This window comes from Epinephelus fuscoguttatus, linkage group LG4, assembly GCF_011397635.1.
Source record: "Epinephelus fuscoguttatus linkage group LG4, E.fuscoguttatus.final_Chr_v1".
Classification (NCBI taxonomy): Eukaryota; Metazoa; Chordata; class Actinopteri; order Perciformes; family Serranidae; genus Epinephelus; species Epinephelus fuscoguttatus.
In genome coordinates, this window is record NC_064755.1 from 38,632,998 (window position 1) to 38,651,290 (window position 18,293).

General features: G+C 42.1%; 1 protein-coding gene across 1 annotated transcript in view; it reads right to left on the reverse strand.

Annotated features, from left to right (window-relative positions):
* The window catches only part of LOC125887115 (transcription initiation factor TFIID subunit 4-like), a 29,562-nt gene that overhangs the window by 7,982 nt on the left and 3,287 nt on the right, over window positions 1-18,293 (reverse strand). Inside the window, exons 2-14 of the mRNA XM_049573658.1 lie at window positions 17,460-17,626; window positions 14,188-14,262; window positions 12,852-13,043; window positions 12,633-12,755; window positions 12,191-12,280; window positions 11,817-11,999; window positions 11,589-11,664; window positions 11,394-11,499; window positions 9,525-9,694; window positions 8,233-8,363; window positions 7,941-8,066; window positions 6,987-7,043; window positions 3,594-3,716 (exon numbers count right to left, since the gene is read on the reverse strand). Of these exons, the coding sequence (XP_049429615.1) occupies window positions 3,594-3,716; window positions 6,987-7,043; window positions 7,941-8,066; window positions 8,233-8,363; window positions 9,525-9,694; window positions 11,394-11,499; window positions 11,589-11,664; window positions 11,817-11,999; window positions 12,191-12,280; window positions 12,633-12,755; window positions 12,852-13,043; window positions 14,188-14,262; window positions 17,460-17,626 (1,619 nt within the window). The remainder of the gene's footprint in view (window positions 1-3,593; window positions 3,717-6,986; window positions 7,044-7,940; window positions 8,067-8,232; window positions 8,364-9,524; window positions 9,695-11,393; window positions 11,500-11,588; window positions 11,665-11,816; window positions 12,000-12,190; window positions 12,281-12,632; window positions 12,756-12,851; window positions 13,044-14,187; window positions 14,263-17,459; window positions 17,627-18,293) is intronic.

Genomic DNA, 18,293 nt, shown 5'->3' on the forward strand with positions numbered 1-18,293 from the left:
GGTACCGACTGGCTGATTAACTGATAATGAAAATATGACAGAACCACTGATTTATTGGCTGACGATCAGTACCGGCCAGTATTCTCCTTGTTGACTGCCACTGCCCTGTCTGCAAACAAGATGACATTCACCGTGACAGGGGTCGATGTTTTTCTGTTGTGTCACAGGCTAAAAAGCAGAGCTCCACACTAATAGCGTCCCACTGTCCGGGGGACAATAGGAAGTCATTGGTATTGGTTTCAGCCCCAGAATGTCACAGTTGGTGCGTCCCTTGGAACTACAGCTCTGCGTGAGTCAGGTAACTAACTAAACCTGACCTGGTTACTGAGGCCTGAGGTTTAAAGCTAACAGGCTCTCTCTCTGTAGTTAATGTGTGTGTTTTAAACCCAGTGCAGTGAATGTAAGGTTCAGCGTGAGCTGCTGCTGCTGCTGCTGCTGCTGCTCAGTGCAGGAGGACAGCCTGCAGGCAGAGCTGACAGCACAGGATAGGAATGAAGCTCCAGGTCCACACAGGAACACAATCAGAGCATTATGAAGCCACACGGCCTGCAGGCACACACACGCACAAACACACACACATACTATACTGCTACTGACTTTAACATCACTAAATATGCAACATAACATGGTCAAATATCCAAATTTGGCTCAAATTTTAATTGAATTTTAACAGAAAACAATCAAACTAAAACCAGACTGAAAGTCTTGTCTCCATCCTCAAGTCTGCTGTGTGAATATTAGTGTCATATACTGAAGCAGCTGGTTGGAGCAGAAGAAGAAGAAGAAGAAGAGAGTCAAAGAGCTCCAGTAAAAGCTCTAACAATGGTGGGAAGTACTGAAAGAACAGGATATATTAATAAATAATTCTGGGTCATATCGTCCCGCCTGGTTTCCCATCACACTGTGGTCAGCATGATGGTGGAACAGGTGATAAGTATTATTCTCTCTGGTGTTAAAAAGTCTCAAATCTCACTGTGTGAAAGCTGCAGAGACACTGCTGGAGACCTGAGGAGGTAAAAAGGTGATGCAGGTTATTTGTTGTTTCTTCAGTGAGGATAACAGAGCTGCTGCGTTGTTACTGTGTATTCATAACAGGCTGCAGGCCCGGGGCGATGGAGGAGGGTGGGACTATCTGAAGCCTGATCAGGCCTGCAGTGTGGAGCTAAAGGGCGTACTGCAGCAGCCCGAGGGCAGATCAGATAGAAGGAGCTCAGACAACACATAACACTTTGTGCTGCTGCTGCTGCTGCTGTGTGGATAAAAAGAGAAACAGACTGAGTGGATAGCTGATGAAAACATGATGAGGAGACTGTAGAAACATTCCCATCTTGTTCTCCATGGTTTGAGCTTTGACTGGAGCTCTTTGAATCACCTCGACCAGCTGCCTTTATGTATGATACTAATATTCACACCACAAAATCCAGTCAGGGTTTAGTTTCAACAGTTTCTGGACAAAAAAAATCACTTCCTGCAGGTTTAAGGTGTGTGGCCCTTGTCTGTTTTTCTGCTGACTGCCTTAAAAAAAACTGAATCAAAGCTTTGAAGACTTTTAGAGATGAGCAGAAACTCTGAACTTTACCTCATTATAATTATGTTATACACAGCTGTAACGACAGAGCGCTACCATCCAGACAGAAACCATCACTCACTGCAGGCCAGCACATAGCTCACATATCCCAGAGTTCATTGCCCCCCGTCAGAGGATTAAGCGACCCCCAAAATGTTGGATTTCTCCGCAGGGCCCCCGCACCCCCCTCCTCACCCCCCATCACTCTGCCGTCTTTGTCTGGGCCTGCCGGAGGGCGAGCCTCAGGCAGGATGTGTGGGGAGAGAGAAAGAGCATGTGGGTGAGGGTGGGGCGAGCACGAGGCAGGCACCCCCCTGAGGCCATGACCCCCCCCACCACCACCACCACCACCTCACCCCTCCAACACCCAGCCCCGAGCTCATTTCTGCAGAACTCAAATCTATGGCTGCCCTCAGGGGGGAGACGGGGGGTGGGGGGTACAGGGAGAAATGGGGGAGGGAAGGGGGGGGAGTCACACCCACAACAAACCTTCAGGCAGACACTGACCCCCTTCACTCAACTGTGGTCACACTCACTGCCTGGATTACAGACTGTGTGTGTGTTGATGGAAAAGGTCATGAATGTATGTGTGTCTCTGCACACACACGCACACACACACGCACACACACAGTGACATTAATGTCAGACCTCTGACAGACAGACAAACAGCAAACCTGACCCTCTCTACTATAACCTTTTCGTAATTTAAAGTCACTTTAACTTAAAGTCACGACTTCAGTCTGAAACATTTCTGTTTCACGTTCAGCCCGACACTCTGAACTGAAAGACGTCACATTTTAACATCACTGATTTCCTGCTGAGCATCAGAGGACAGACGGGGCTTTTTACACGGTCCCTTCTTTATGCCACCTTTGCTTTTTTACACTGAACCAATCAACGATGGCATCATGCCACTGCCGGTATCTCAGAAGCAAAAGGGGCGTGACAGATGTGACATGTAACACAACAGCAGTGTGACATATAATTGACATGTCAGCAGCGCTTTCTAAGCTACAACAATGGCCTTAATATGGCAGTAACAATCATCTACCGTCTCTGTTATATGGAGGCTCATCTCACCCTCTGCTGGAGGGTTAAGAGCTCCCTTTCTGAATTGTTTCCCCAATGTGTGGACATTTTTCAGCTGCTGTTCTTCTTCTTTGAGCTAGCTGCTAACTGCTAACAGCTACTTTAAGAGAGTCATAGTTACTCGCGCCGTCTTATCTGGTGCTTATCTGGCGTGGCCTCAAATAAGACTCTGCAAATGCCCTTCACTTCAACTAGTAGAGTGCCCTCACATGCAGCCTGCCCATAGGGTGGAAACCCTAGGTACTACCATGTCTGAAGCAACCTCATTGGGAAGATGGGAGTAGTGGGGTACGGGTACCCCTACTCAGTGTGTTTCCCTTCGAGACCCAAGGACAGCCAGGACCATTACCACACGATTGACAGACCTACATGCACGCCAGTGCTCTTGGGTCCAGCTAACTAAGACATCTTGTCTGTCATACATCCCCTGAACGTGGGGTCTGGAGATCAGGCAGAACACCCTACACTATGAGCAGCCTCTAGATCCAGAGTCTGGGAACCACAGTTAATTACACTGTGGGCAGGTGCTACCAGACAGCCACCCAAAGTAAAGCAAGTACTTTTTAAACCGTTCATACTGAGGTCGTTTCGGCGCTGATACTACCTCTGTTCCCAGCTAAGAGGCCAGACAACTTTGCCACCCCATTCCATGATTGTACCATTTATACAGTACGAAAAGGTGGCATAACAATGTAAAATTCCCGCCTTGAAGAGGCAGTGTAAAAGAGGCTTGTGACACAATCACAATCTGTCCTGAAGACTCTGGACGATGATGAAGCTTCATATTAACATCAGATCAACTCAAGAACATATTTTCAATGTAGATTACTGTATGTCCTCAATAACGAAAAGGAGTCCAGTCAGTGTCCAGTATGACCAAGATGATAACTGCTATATGATGGGACTGCTTCCTGTAACCGTTTCTCTGATGTCTTACCTCCGTGCTGGACGTGGAGCCTCCCGGTGAGTCCAGCTTGCGTTTCTTGCGAGGCCCGATGGCAGCAAGAGCCGTTAGGTTGGCGTCTCGCTGTCTCATCTGAGCCAACTCTTGCTGCTGCATCTGTGGAAGAAGACAGAGCAGAGAGACGTCACCTTAACAGTTTACATTTGTTCATTAACAGAATCAGCCATGATGATGACATTTTATAGTGTAGATGTATAATTAAAAACATTTATACGCAATTAAAACAAGATCTGAAGTTTAAGGTCATTTGCAGATTATTTCATGTATAAGGAGCACTGTAAGAGGGCGACATTCTTCATAGTTCAGTTCTGATCAACTTATTCTGTGAGCGAGTACCAAGGTTAATTTTCTTTTCAATCACACATCTCAGATCTCAGTATGCTGAATGTTTTTAGTTTTGGTTGAACAAAACAAAACATTTGAAGACATTAAGTTAATTTTTTGGACATTTTCTAGTTGCTGCTTTACTCTTCACAACCACTCAGACTAAAACATATTAATGTTGTCCTTCAGGAACAGCAGACAGGTCATTATCATCACAGCTGTTTGAATTCAGTGTGTGTGTGTGTGTGTGTTGGACAGAGGATGTAATTAGAGGCAACATTTACACTCTCATTAACACACTGTAAAGATGATGAGAAGAGAAGGAGGGCACATGGTGTGTATACACACAAACACACATACACAGCTGTCTTTCTATATTTGTGAGGAACCCTCACTGACTTGGTGCATTCACTGACCTTAACTATCACAGCCACATGTCTAATCCCAAACTACTAAGATTGTTTTATTTCCCTAAAGCTGAACCAGAATCCTTTTAATACCTTGTTTTAAGACTTTTAAAAGGGTGTTTTATATTATTTTAGCTGTGAATGACGAGCTGCATCCTCAGGACGGAGATCACCTCTGTAAATCGAACCTCAACCTTTAAACAAACTCTGGGGAAAAAAAACAAACTTTTCCACTATTTTTCTGACATTTTATAAACCAAACCATGACATCAGTTCACAAAGAAAAGAACCAGCAAATTAATTAAAAATGAAAATAATTGTTAGCTGCAGCGCAAGATCCGATTACACAATTACTCACATCTGATTCAAATCAGTCAACACGTGTTACATGTGTTAGCATCATGCTACACATGTTAGCTTCATGTTACATGTGTCGTTTCATATTACATGTTAGCTTCATGCTACACATGTTAGCTTCACGTTACATGTGTTGGTTTCATACTACATGTTATCTTTATGCTACATGTGTCAGCTTCATTTTACATGTGTTTGATTCGTACTACACTGAGGTTCATACTACACGTCTTAGCTACATGATACTCATGTTAGCTTCACACTACAAGTATTAGCTTCATGCTACATGTGTTTGTTTAATGCAACGCATGTTTGACTCATACTGCACGTTAGTTTCATGCTATCTGTGTTAGCTTTATATAACGCGTGTTAGCTTTATACTACAAGTGTTACCTTGATGTTACATCTGTTAGCTTAATGCTTCATGTATTAGCCTCATGCTTCAAGTGTTAGCTTCATACTACACCTTAATTTCATTTTATGCGTGTTAACTTGGTAATACACGTTAGCTTCATATTACGAATGTTAGCTTAATGCTTCATGTATTAGCCTCATGCTTCAAGTGTTAGTTTCATGTTACATTTGTTTGCTTTATGTTACATGTGTAAGTCTCATACTACACGCGGGGTCATCCCTATGTTTCCCGGGTTCTATGTTCCCCGCTTACCACCCAAAAAGGTTCTATGTTCCCCACTCAACCAAAAAGGGTTCTATGTTTCCTGTTTGGTTGAGTGAGGAACATAGAACCCAGGAAACATAGAACCTTTTTTGTGTAAGCGGGGAACATAGAACCTTTTTTGCAGGGTTAAGTGGGGAATATAGAACCCGGGAAACATAAATACGCTCCCCTACACGTTACCTTCCTGCCACACGTGTTAGCTTCATGATGCACATGTTACCTTCATGTTACACATGTTGGCTTCATGTACATGTGTACATGTGTTAGCTTTATGCTACAAGTTTAAGCTTCATGTTACATGCGTTTGGTTCATACTAAAAGTGTTAGTTTAATCCTACACTTGTTAGCTTCATGTTACACCCGTTAGCTTCAAGCTACATGTGTTAGCTCCGTGTTACTGGTTGTGCAGTTTCTATGAGACAGCAGAAGTTTGTAATTTAGTAAAACATGGCGGTGTGATTGTATCATCACAGTCACAGTCATACAGCATGACCTCTTCAGGCTCTGACATGTCTCCACCTGGCTCTCACTGCTCCTCCCCTCAGGCCGCAGCAGAGCATGGTCTTATGGGTAATGACCCCTGACCTCAGCAGGCCTCGGGGTCTGCCTAAGGTCTGAGCAGTGACTCTGCTGCCGCCTGGCTGTGGCCTCGGGGCGTCACTGAGGGAGGACAAAGCCTCCACACAGAGAGGATGTGTCAGCTGGGTTCATGTATGAATATAAAAAAGGGCGGGGGACGGGTGGAGCTGCAGAGTTTACATGCACACAGTAATGAGACACAGACAATACTGCCGGTTAAAAACAGGACTGACAGAGTGTTTTCAGAAGCTTTTGTTCAGTCGTCTCTTATTTTAATCGACCCAGCTGTTCACACAGTCCGAGGAGCAGCTCACACTGTACTCACTTGAACATATATTTCTACACCTCAGGTCTGTTTTCTTTTGTTTTACACAATAACGTCAGTGACTGTCTGTTTACCTACACTCAGTATTGAACTTGAACACATCCTGAATCTGTAGCTTCAGGCATTAAAATATGAGGATGAAGTTTACCTGCTGAAGAGAAGACGAGCACACAGGTGAAAGAAATAGTGTTTGAATAATTAAATCTATTTCTGCTCGTCTCTGTTGGATTGCCTGATTCCATCCAGACTTTATTTCTTTTCATGATTTATTGTATTGTATTTAATCATTTTACTACATATTCTGATGTTGCACATATACGTGGCCTCAAATTCTGAACTATACAAGTTTCTAATGGTCATTTTTTGTACATTTTTTCCACTTAATTTCATCTTTACTTGTTTATATAGCTTTCTAATTTTAGATTGATTTTTTAGAATGGTTTTAATTAAATGTATGTTTTGGCTGTAATACCCATTGTCTCCTCATGGGGATCAATAAAGTTTTATTTTTAGTCATTATTATTATCTATGTTTCCATGACAGGTGGACAAACTCCAGCTGCTGAAGGTCATGTCATAAGACTGAAAGCTCTTGAAATAAATATTAAAGGGACCTGGAGGTGAACCACCTTCAAACAGTGAACACTTTTTGACTGATGTGTGTATGCAAAAAAAACCACTTTATACGAGGGAACAAACCTCTTTAGCTTTCTGCTTCAGACGAGCCTGTTCAGGATCCTCTTGTCTGGCACGACTCTGGAAATAAAACACAGGCTCAGTTAGAGATTTAGGACATGAAGATGGAGAACACAGGGAGAGCACATGTGACTATAAAATGACTTCCTGGCAAATTAATATCAAACACATCATCATCATCACTGAACTGAGGTTGAAGCCATAATTATAATCATGTTGTTATTGAGAGACAGTTTAATGTGAATACAATGAAGAAAATTTCTATAATAGAAACACGATCACCTCCTCAATGGCACCTCTGTCATTAGCTCTGCGTATGTGTGTGAGTGGCTGTGTGTAATGATGTCTGCAGAAGGTCAAATTAGTAATTAACTATGCTTTCATGTGTCACACACACACACACACGCACACACGCACACACGCACCCTTCAGACTGCACTGATGATGATACTTTCTCAGGACAGTTTACAATGACTTCACAGAGCTTCTTCGTTCACTCTGGTTCATTTTCTCTCTTTTACTCGTGTTTATTCACTCACATGCTGCAGATTTATTAAAATTAATTAAATTTTTATTTAAAAAAACTACGCTGGTTTTTAAGATTTTTAAATCTTTTAAATGAAGCAATAAGTCAAAAATCCAAACTCTGATCCTCAGATAAATCTGAAAATGTTGTTAAATAAAATATTAATTTATTACATTTATTTATTACATTTATATTTATTTAAAAATTTAAAACATTAAAAATTAATTAAATATTTATTTATTCTAATATAATTTTACTGTATTTCAATTTAGTCTTTTTAAAACTTTCAAGAATTTTGGGTGAAAAAAGTAATCACTGGACATATTTCTGACAGAGGTTAAGAGATCATGAGTGTATGTATAAGTGTGTGTGTGTATGTATGTGTGTGTGTGTGTGTGTGTGTGTGTGTGTGTGTGTGTGTGTGTGTATACCTTGGCAGCCTTGAGCAGAATCTCTCTCTCCTGTTCGTCTTTCCTCTGTTTCTCCATCCTCTCCAGCTGCTCGAAGAAACGAAGCTGCGAGCGAACGTCTGACGTCTGTTCGTGATTCTCTTCATCCTGGAGGAGGAGGAGGAGGAGGAAGAGAAGGAGGAGGAGGAAGATTAAGAAAGGAGAGCACATTGTTTCTTCCTGTTTTGTGTGTAATCATGTTCATCCTGTGCATCACTCTGTAATAAAGGTGAGGGTTCCCTCTGTGACTCAGTGTGAGACAGCTGGTTCTCACCTTCCCTCCGTCCGTGCGGTGCTGAGCGACGGCTGAAACCTTCTCCAGCAGGGAGCGCAATCTGGACTGGGTGGCGTGGGAGATGAGGTTCACCACCTCCAGAGGCACCTCGCTCACGCCCAGCTTCTTAGCTGAGGACCAGAGAGAGAAAGTCAGATAAGAGGACAGATAAACAGATAAGCATGTCTTTCAGGTATCAGGAGTCTAAACTGTTCAGATTTTCTCTGATGTGTTTGTGCAGTGAGTCCAGCTCTGACAGGAAACACAGATGAGTGCAGAGGAGCTGGGCCGACAGAAAATTTGCTTGAAAGATGACACAATCAATTAATGATTATTAAAATAGTTGCCAATTAATTTCCCGACACAATTTCCACTGACTAATTGCTTTAACTCGAAACAGTTCCCTCTACATTTCTGTCTCACAACAGATCTGCTCTGCTCACTGTAACTCTTTCAGCTCCTCTACTTACTACCACCACTCCTCCTCCTCTCTGGGGAGGAAGATGTAAATGTCTCCGCAGGACTCAGTGTCTCTTGAGGCTGTTTTCCCTTTTAGCTTTGTAATCAGGGAAAATACCCTTGCTGATGTCGACACATGTTACCATGGTTACACATAAGCCTTAGCATAAATAGATTTTAAGCCTTACAAAGACCATTTTTTAGATCGCGGACAGATTTCAGAATCAGCAGATGGTAGTTTAGCTTTTTAAAGCACGCTAAAATCACATATCTGCTGTCATAAAATCATCTGGTTCATTTGCTTTCACACCACAAACAAACCGCACCAGAGTTCATTTGAAACCGGACCGAGACCACCTCTTCAAGAAGGTCCAGCTGTATTGGTGCCACCAGGGTGCGACTGCAGTGTTCACACCTGCCCAAACGAACCGCACATATGGGGGCTAACGAACTTGAGTTTGAATCAACCGAACCAAACAGGGCAGGTGTGAAAGCAATCTAATAGGCTGTGTAATTACTCACTACTCACTACCTCTATACAGGCAGTAGTGAGTAGTGAATGAGTGAATGATTTCGGACACAGCCATACTGTCACTGTGACTGTTAGAGCTGATCTTTGTGAACAGGACTGTGCTTGCAGAGAGCCTCATTTGCATAGAAAGGGGACAATGTGCAAATAGCACAGGCCACAGAGAAGCCTTAGGGCTACATTTCACTCTATGTGGTGCACTGAGTATTATACAGTTTACTTTTTGTCTTATTTGTGAAGGTTTAGAGGCTGCAGACGCTTCTCCCAATACTAATGTCACATGCCAGGCATCAGGTGACAGTACCTGTGTCCAGGATGCGGCGGTGCAGCAGGCCAGTGGGCAGGAAGGACTCGTCTTTACAGGAGCGGATCTTCGTGCCCACGAGCTCCGAGCTGGTTGCTAGGATGCGGGCGTTTTCCTCGTTAAGGTTGACGCCGGCCATGGACGCCACGTCGTTGATGTCGTCGTCATCTCTGTTGGGAGACAGTCAGAGAAAAGACTTGTTAATGTTCACATCAAACAGCAGCAGAAAGTCTCCCAGTTACCACAATAACCAGCTGAAGGTAAAGTCTCCCACTATGTTAAACTTCCAGTCTTTAAAATATTGATTGGTTAAAACTGTTCAAAGGCTGCATCACATCTTTCAAAACTTTATTTTTCTGTCACACAGAATTATGCAGCCTTGTTTGTGTTTGAAAAACTGAACTATGAGCCATTTTTATTCTTCTTTCGTTGAGAGTGAGTTTATTTATTTCTGTCCCCAGAAAGCTGGATCTAAGTTAGAAATAATAACCCAGAGGTTCCTTTAAAAGTTGGTTCTTATATTGGTACATGAAGAAAGCTTCATCACTTCATCCTCTTGTAGATCTAAAATATCAGGACTGACACTATGGAGCCTCCAATAAAAGCATTTCAAATGCTTGAATGTGTTTAATGTAGATAATTCAGGTGTAGATGAGCTTTGTGAGGAGGAAGCTGCAGTAAACTCAGTCCTGCAGAGGGTCAGTCACACATCATGACAGCTGGAACACTGCTGTGATATTAATGTGTCTGCATGTATCAGCACTGTGTGCACATGCTGCCCTCTTCTGGCTGATCTCTGAACTACACCACTGACCAACTGCCTCTGTCGGGTATGGAGGACATAAGTGGCAAAATAAAAAATATATAAAGAAATACATATATGTATGTAGAAAATAGTACAAAAATAAATGAGTTTGGGGAAATAAATAGGGGCAAATGCAAAAGGAAAGTAACACAGAAATAAATCAATAAATACTCAAATACAAAATTAATTTATTTAAGAATGAATAATTTAAAAATAAATTTAAAATAAATTAAAAAGTAAATGTGAACATGTAATATTAATATTAATACTTAAAAAAATAATACAAATAATATATAAATTGGGGAATTAATACAAAGACGAATAAATAAAAATGCAAATTAATACAGAAATAGCAATTTAAGTCATGTTTTATTACTTAATGGCTACATTTATTTTTAATATTATTTTTGGTAGATGAGAAAAGAGTTTCTAGCCTCCGGCAGACAGCAGGTTTCACTATATTAAAGTAATGATCATGAGAACATTTATCAGTCAGTCTGTCGTCACAAATGTTATGAAGCTCAAGACAAACTCAAGTTCTATTTATCTGACCTGCTCCAGCATGTACTTCCATTTTAACTGATTTTATTTTTTTATTGTTTTATCTTGCTTTAATTGTCTTATGTAAATCACTTTTAATTGTTTGGTAGAAGCACATGATCCTGATTTAATCAGGTCACCAAACTTAAGGCCTTTACACACAGGGGTTGTGTGATTAATTTGCACATCAATACACTTTTTCAAACTGTTTTCTTTGTCATGAGTACTTACATATGTGAATACTAGTAGGGGGAAAAGAGATGTAATTATGGTAGAGAACGAGGCCAATTTTTCTGAGCTTTCACACCGGCATAAACCAATCCAAACTGTGCAGAATGGATGTCATGTCACGGACCTGTTGCAACTGTTGTAAATTTGCATCCCTGGCAAACTGAAAAGTTCTGATGCGACGTTCTCGCAGGCCAGTATTTTGCATTTTCATGTAATTTATCTGTCCCACCCCCCGCTGTGTAAAGAACCTCATCTGTGCAAAACTAATTCCAGCCAGTGAGTGTATACTCCACCTGAATGTCCCGCCCCCCGGGTCGCTCAGCTTCCTCTGATTGGCCTGAGCTGCCAGGTTCACAGGACTTTTGCCAATTATAGTTGTGGGTCCTCTGACAAGTGTACCTGAGGAGAAACACATTTAATATTAATAACCTGCTGACGTATGAGCATAATAATGTTGACTGTGATGGAGTCAGAGAGAAGACACTCACCTGGAGTTCTGAGAGTCTGACTGAAGACTACAGGCGTACGAGTCTGAACCGTCTGGACTCCTGCTCTGCCCACAGCCTGAACAAACATTACAGCAACATTAAAATAACATTAACGTCAGGGTTTAAGGTTCATTATCATTATTATTATTAATTAACTGAAATGTTGCCAGGGTATTGGAGTGTAAGTGTCTGTCAGGCTGTTGCTTCAGTGTGACTGTGTGCTGGTACCAGAGTGTTTGTGATGGGTGTGTTGAGTCTGACAGTGCTGCCGGCCGGACTGATGGGCAGCCGCGGCCTGATGGTGGCGGTGGTGACAGAGCCGGGGGCAACAGGTGGGGGCGCCGAGGTGCTGGGGGTCACCAGAGACTGCTGGCTGTTGAGCAGAGACTGACGCAGAGCGGGGAGGCTTTTCTGTGGGTGGACAACATGTCAGGGATGAACAGCTGATGGTGAAGTCAGTGTGAAAGAGTAGTCTGATCTTTTACTGAAGTGAAAGTACAGACGCCATGGTGTTGCAAATATATTATTCATTAGCTGATTATCTTTTGTATAAATAATCTGGGGTACAGGTTACTTCACAGACTTCAAAGTAGTAGTAGTACCTTGAGGAAGGGGATGAGGTAGGGCTGTGGAGAGGACTTCAGCTCAGCCTGCAGCCGAGTGGTGAACTCCTCAGGCTCAATCTTTGCATCCTGAAATTACATTATAATAAAACATAATTACACACACACACACACACACACACACACAATAAAATGTATTGTATAACAATAAAATAATTATACACACAGAAATTATAACTTATATTATGACACAATAATAAATAAATGAATAAAATAGAGATAAAAAACATAATAATAAAGACTAGAGCAGGTCCTGCACCAGGGCATTATGCCATAAAATAAAATAATATAAAACAAAACAAAACAAAACAAAATAAAATAAAATAAAATAAAATAAAATAAAATAAAATAAAAATAATAAAAGTAATAATAAAAAATAATAACAACAAAAATAATAATATTAATATTAATAGAGACGTACGAGCAGGTCCTGCACCAGGGCCTTCACATTCTTGGAGGTATCTGGGGAGGGCGAGTTGTGGGACGCCAGCTTGATGAGCGTGGCGAGGAAGTTCTTACACTTCTTCACGTTTTCCTGCATCTCCTGTTAAAAACACACGGATGAGTCAGCCGCTCCACACAGAGTCACTGTTATTGTTATAATGAAGAAGTGCATGAGCACGGAAAACAGGAAGTAAACCTGTGACACAACGGTGACTCTGGTAGGGGGCGTGGGGGTCGGAGCAGGCGTGGTGCTGGTCAGGGGGGTGGACGGGACACCGGCAGGTTTGGCCACAGGCGTCCCCCCAGCTGTGATGACCGTCTGGGCCTTCTGTGGAGGGGTCATCTTCACCGACACCGCTGCACCGCTGGGGGCCACTGTGATGGCCTTCTGGAGGCAGAGGAGCACCGTCAGGGAGAGAAACCACCGGACAGATCAGATTTAATGATAGTAGTTATTAATAAGAAGCTCTTTCTTCCACAGAGGGATGTACGGCAGGATCAGAGACTGGTTTTATATTTAATGCTGCTGTATTAGAAGTTGGATGAAGGGTAGTTGGTGCTGGAAGTGCAGAGCAGAAGTGGGAACTTTCCTACAGTGAATATCAGAGTGTTCAGAGAGTTCCTCTGACTCCTGTTTGGATTCTTTGCAGTCACTTTTCACTGATCTTGTACTTTGCATTAACGCTCACTACATGTTTAATCCTCCTCTCTGTAGGAACAGAAGCAGAGACATTTACACTCACGCTGTACAGATCAACTAAGTGACCACAAGCTCACATGTTCCATGACTGTGGGAACCCTGTAAATATGATGTCATCACATAGTTTGTGTAAAGTGCCAACACTCCACAAGCTGTCAGTCATCATATTGAACCTGCTCCTTATCAGATAAACAGTTGCGATTGGTCCCAACCGGAGTCAGGTCTGCTGATGTCTGTCTCAACAAAGGAGGACCAGACACATCTGTCAGAGTCAGGTCTTCAGCTCATGTTGTATTTACTCATGATAATTCATATGAACAATGAAACAGGTTTTCCCTGCTGTAATTACTCCTGCTGTTCAGACTAGATATTAACACGTCTCTTCATAATATGAGTTAATAAAGAAGATGAAGGTAAACATCGTCATTAACGAGCGACAGCATCAGCGTTCATATGAACACCTGACTGTGTGTTCTGTGCGGTAAAGTGAGGCGAGGACATGATTCATTTACTGTGAGTCTTCATATTAATCAAAGTTCCTCAGCTAATGATTTTGTCTCTACGTTGATCATCTCCATGGAGGCAGTCTGATTTGTGTCTTAGTGGGCGTTCAACAACACAAAGCTCTGTGTCAGCGTGGGTGGGTTGTTTCAGGTACCACAGAGACATGATGAAACCTAACAAGGTCATCGCACATCAAAACACTTTTTCATCTTTCATCAGGTCAGTCGAGAGGTCAAACTGCAGAAATGCAGTCATGTTTCAAAGTGTTAATGTGTGTGAACGCAGCCTGAGAGCAGCTGAGTGTATGACACAGACAGGTAACACACACCTGTACGGTGGTGGTGGAGGGAGGCTGAACCATTCTCGTCTGAGTGGGGGTCGCCAGGCGGACGGTCTGAGGAGCCTGCACGCAACAGAGAGGGAGAAAACACGATGTCATGTAGCAGCAGAGCATCATGGGAAACCTTATGATGATCATTTAAATTCATATTTAAACATTAAAGATCAAACACCAGACAAATTACATGAGCTGGTTTTTATAATGTGACATGATTTTCTTCTGATCTGCTGATTCTGTTTCTGATTCACTGATTCATCATTGAAATAAAATGTCCAAAACAACTTCCTAACACCCAACAGGATCATATCACTTGTTCAAAAAATCAGAAATATCCAGTTTACTGTGAGATCAGATAAAATCCTTACAGTTCAGATGATGGAAGCAGCAAGTATTTGACATGTTTGTATGAAAAATTACTCTGACAATTAAGTGATTATTAAAAGTTTCCTGTTGATGAACTAATTCAGAGGTAGACAAATATTTTTGAGTGCAGGCCATACATACAAAAATAAGGAGTCATAGGCCAAACAATAGTAAATGCCTAGCTTGAGACCAGTTACACAGCAAGAATTTCAGTTTCTAACCCAGTACACTTATTCATTTTCTATTAAAACTACTGTGCAGCACTACTAACAGTTTGATGTTTGCCAATGCAGTAGTTCATTAGTGTGCACATATATTACAAAGAGTAAATCTGCCGCCATGTTTACTGAAGTAAATGTATCTCATGACTAGTAATCAATCACCGTAGGGGAGGTAGTGACATCTAGTGTTCAAATTAAGAAGTGCAATAACAGGGCTTGCTTACACTGTGCGTTCCAATACCCATACTACCATTACTATATAGTTCACCAGAAAAAGATGTAGTGTGTCCCAAAACAAAGTAGGTCAGATGCAGTACACCAAAAATACCAGAATGTTCTACTACATCCGGTGCAGTCTGCAAGCCAGCATGCTTTTCTGGCTATTCTGACCCACAATCCTCTGCGCAGCGGACGACACATCACATTGACTGAGCTGCAAACTAATGACAATTGATTGACAGCTGTCAGAAGTCACAATGATGGATGACGGCACATTCAAGTAAATGATGACCAGCTGACTAATAATAACAGGAATATTAATTGTTTAAGTGAACAAAATAATCATACATATTAAAAACAACACTAGGACGTAACTATAAAAACGACACAGAACTGCAGATATAATTTCACTGACGCAAATATAAAATGTTAAAATCTACAATCTGTGCAGTTACAATTTTACAGTTAAACCACACACATCGCAAAGTAACAACAGCAGAGCTCTCCGGGTTGACCTCCATCTCTGGTGAACTCAGTAAGTGGCGTTTTATTATCTCCAAGGTTACGGATATAATCAAGAGGGTCAAAGTTCAGGGCATAATGTTATGAGGAAGTAGTATGTCCCAATTGTGTGCATGCATACTGCATGCAACAGTACGTACTTTTTGCGATTCGGAACGCACCCACAGTAGTTGTTCAAGATGACAGTGACATGTACATATGATACAATATATTAAATGCTCAAGCCATATTCGAGTTTATTTTTAAAATTTGGTCATGAACCATTTAAAAAATGGGCATTAGACCGCAGTTGGCTTGAGGGTAAAACTTTGGCCATCCCTGAACTAACTCATTAATCACTGCAGCTCTTTTTTGCACCAAAACTCCCCAAATAACATCATGAAAACAATATTTGTACATAAAAATATGCAACAGGTGAAACAGTACAGATGTCCTGATCCTGATCCCAGTCCTTTAACTCTGAGTCCCATCAGATATTTAAAGCTAGAGTAGGTAACTTTTGAATCTGAAGCCGTCAGTACATTCACACAGTAGCACATAAGACAGATAGTGTGTGAAAAAAATCTTGTCCCTCCTCCTCAGTTGCCTCTGGTGGCCTTACCACACATGAACACAAACAACTGGTCAGACCTGAGGAGTCTCTGACGCAGCTGTCAGTCATGTCAATCACTGCTGGTGAACTGCAGTCAGACTGTCAAACTAGGCAGCGGTGTGATCAAATATGAATCACAATTCTGAGGAAAAAATAGGGAGCGCTGCACTGGGTTAAGGCTCTATGTAGTTAGCTTTGAAAAGGTCAGGTTCACATAAAGATAAAAAACAACGACTGTGTAAAAATCCATGGTACAGGCAGGCAGTCCAAAAAGGTACCTGAGGCACTCTGACTGTTGTTAAAATCCTTTACTAATACATAGATGAACCAACGTGTGTGATGAAGTCTCTCCAGTCGAAGTAAAGGCTTTTTAACTACGCCTGCCTGTACCATGGACTTTAACACTGAGTGAACTGACCAGTCTTTGTTTTTTATCTTCATGAATCAAGATTTTGCTGCCTATTTCTCCCCTCAAATGTTTTCAGAAACATATTTTAGTGTTACTGTTCAGCTGTCAAATGAGAACGTTTGTGACCCAGCCACTTCACAGCTAAAGAGTCACTAACATATATATCTGGAAACATCCGAGATGAGAGATAGGCAGTACAGTAACAGACTTGATTCATATGTGATCAGCGCTGCATGGTTCGACAGTTTCACCACAGTTCACGAGACATGATTGAAAGCTGCGTTAGAGACTCCTTGGCTCTGACTGGTTGCCTGTGGTCAGACACAGTGCAGCAAAATCTAGATAATGCCATTAGACGTGCAATGAGCAGGAGAAGGAACATCATTTGCTGGTTCATCAGCTGGTTATCATTGAAAAAAATATGACTCCATAATAGAGTACTTCATTTGATACCCATAATGTGAACATGGTGGCGTGTAGTAAAGCCATACTTTCTAAAGTCTTGGTGGCATCTCACATGAACTGCTGCTAACTCTGTCAATAGATTGTGTGGGTTTTAGCTGCTGCTGTGGGAGTGTAGGCTCAATGCTTGGGGACAGTTGTGAGAGTTCGCCCAGCTGCACACACTGTGAAAGGGCTAACTGTTAGCATCACACAGCTAACATTACTTCACGGTTGTTAATGGGTTTAATAACAGAGAACAGAGTCGCGCCCCTTTGGTGTCAGAGTGAGGTATCATTTGACTACAGACATTTAGATACTACTTGGTCCTGGGTTGTTTCAGTCGATACCTTAAAGCAGGATTTCCAACACATTCACATTCTGTTCTCTGATTGATGAAACCAGGATCCTCTTTGTAACAGTGACAAAGTTTCCTTTCCATCAGCATGGTGGCACCCTGGGACCTTCAGACCCTGATGGGTAGCAGACTTACCGTGGTGGCGGTGCTGACCCGGATGGCGGTCCCAGCTGTCGGCGTGGCGGGTCTCTGTGTGATGTTGGCCACCGCTTGTCCCTGCTGCGTCTTGGCCTGAGCCTGGGCAAGAACCTGCTGAGGCACCATCACCAGCTGACCCGTCTCCGTCCGCACCAGGACCATACCTGAAGGACACAGGAAACAGGAAGTTAGTACCTTTACCTGACAGAAACACCAGAGAGCTACAGAGCTGAGATTAAACAAGTAGCATATATTTATGCATCTATTTTGATAATCAATTTGATGTTTTAGTGAAGAGGTGTCCAAAATTTTTTGAATCGGCACCAGATGCTTCTCGCATCAAGCAAGTTATTAAAACAAAAAAAACAAACATACAAATTAAATTAATCTCAGTGAAAATAATTAAACTTGACACCACTCCTGAGAGCAGTGGCCCTGCCCTGTCGACTTTGTTGGTGTTTGTGTTGTTACCATCAGTACATTTCACTGCAGAATAAAGTCAAATTAATAAACCTGCACATGTCGACTTCAGAGCTCCTGAAAACTATCTGTGTTAAACTGGCTCTTAAATTCCCCCAAATCTGAGAGAATACACGTTTTGTGTTACCAGTTGCTCTCTGGAGCTGCCACACAGCAGAAACTACATCTTCATCACCTGCAAAACTACAAACTACATTTAACCACAGTGTTTGTGTCAGTTCTAGGGATGCACCAGTTCATCATCTGAACATTGGTATCGGCTGATATTCACCTTGCTGACCATCTTATTCTTATGGATGGAAGTGGCCGAGTTTATCTGTTGTGTCACATCAATTTTGCACGGGATAAAAA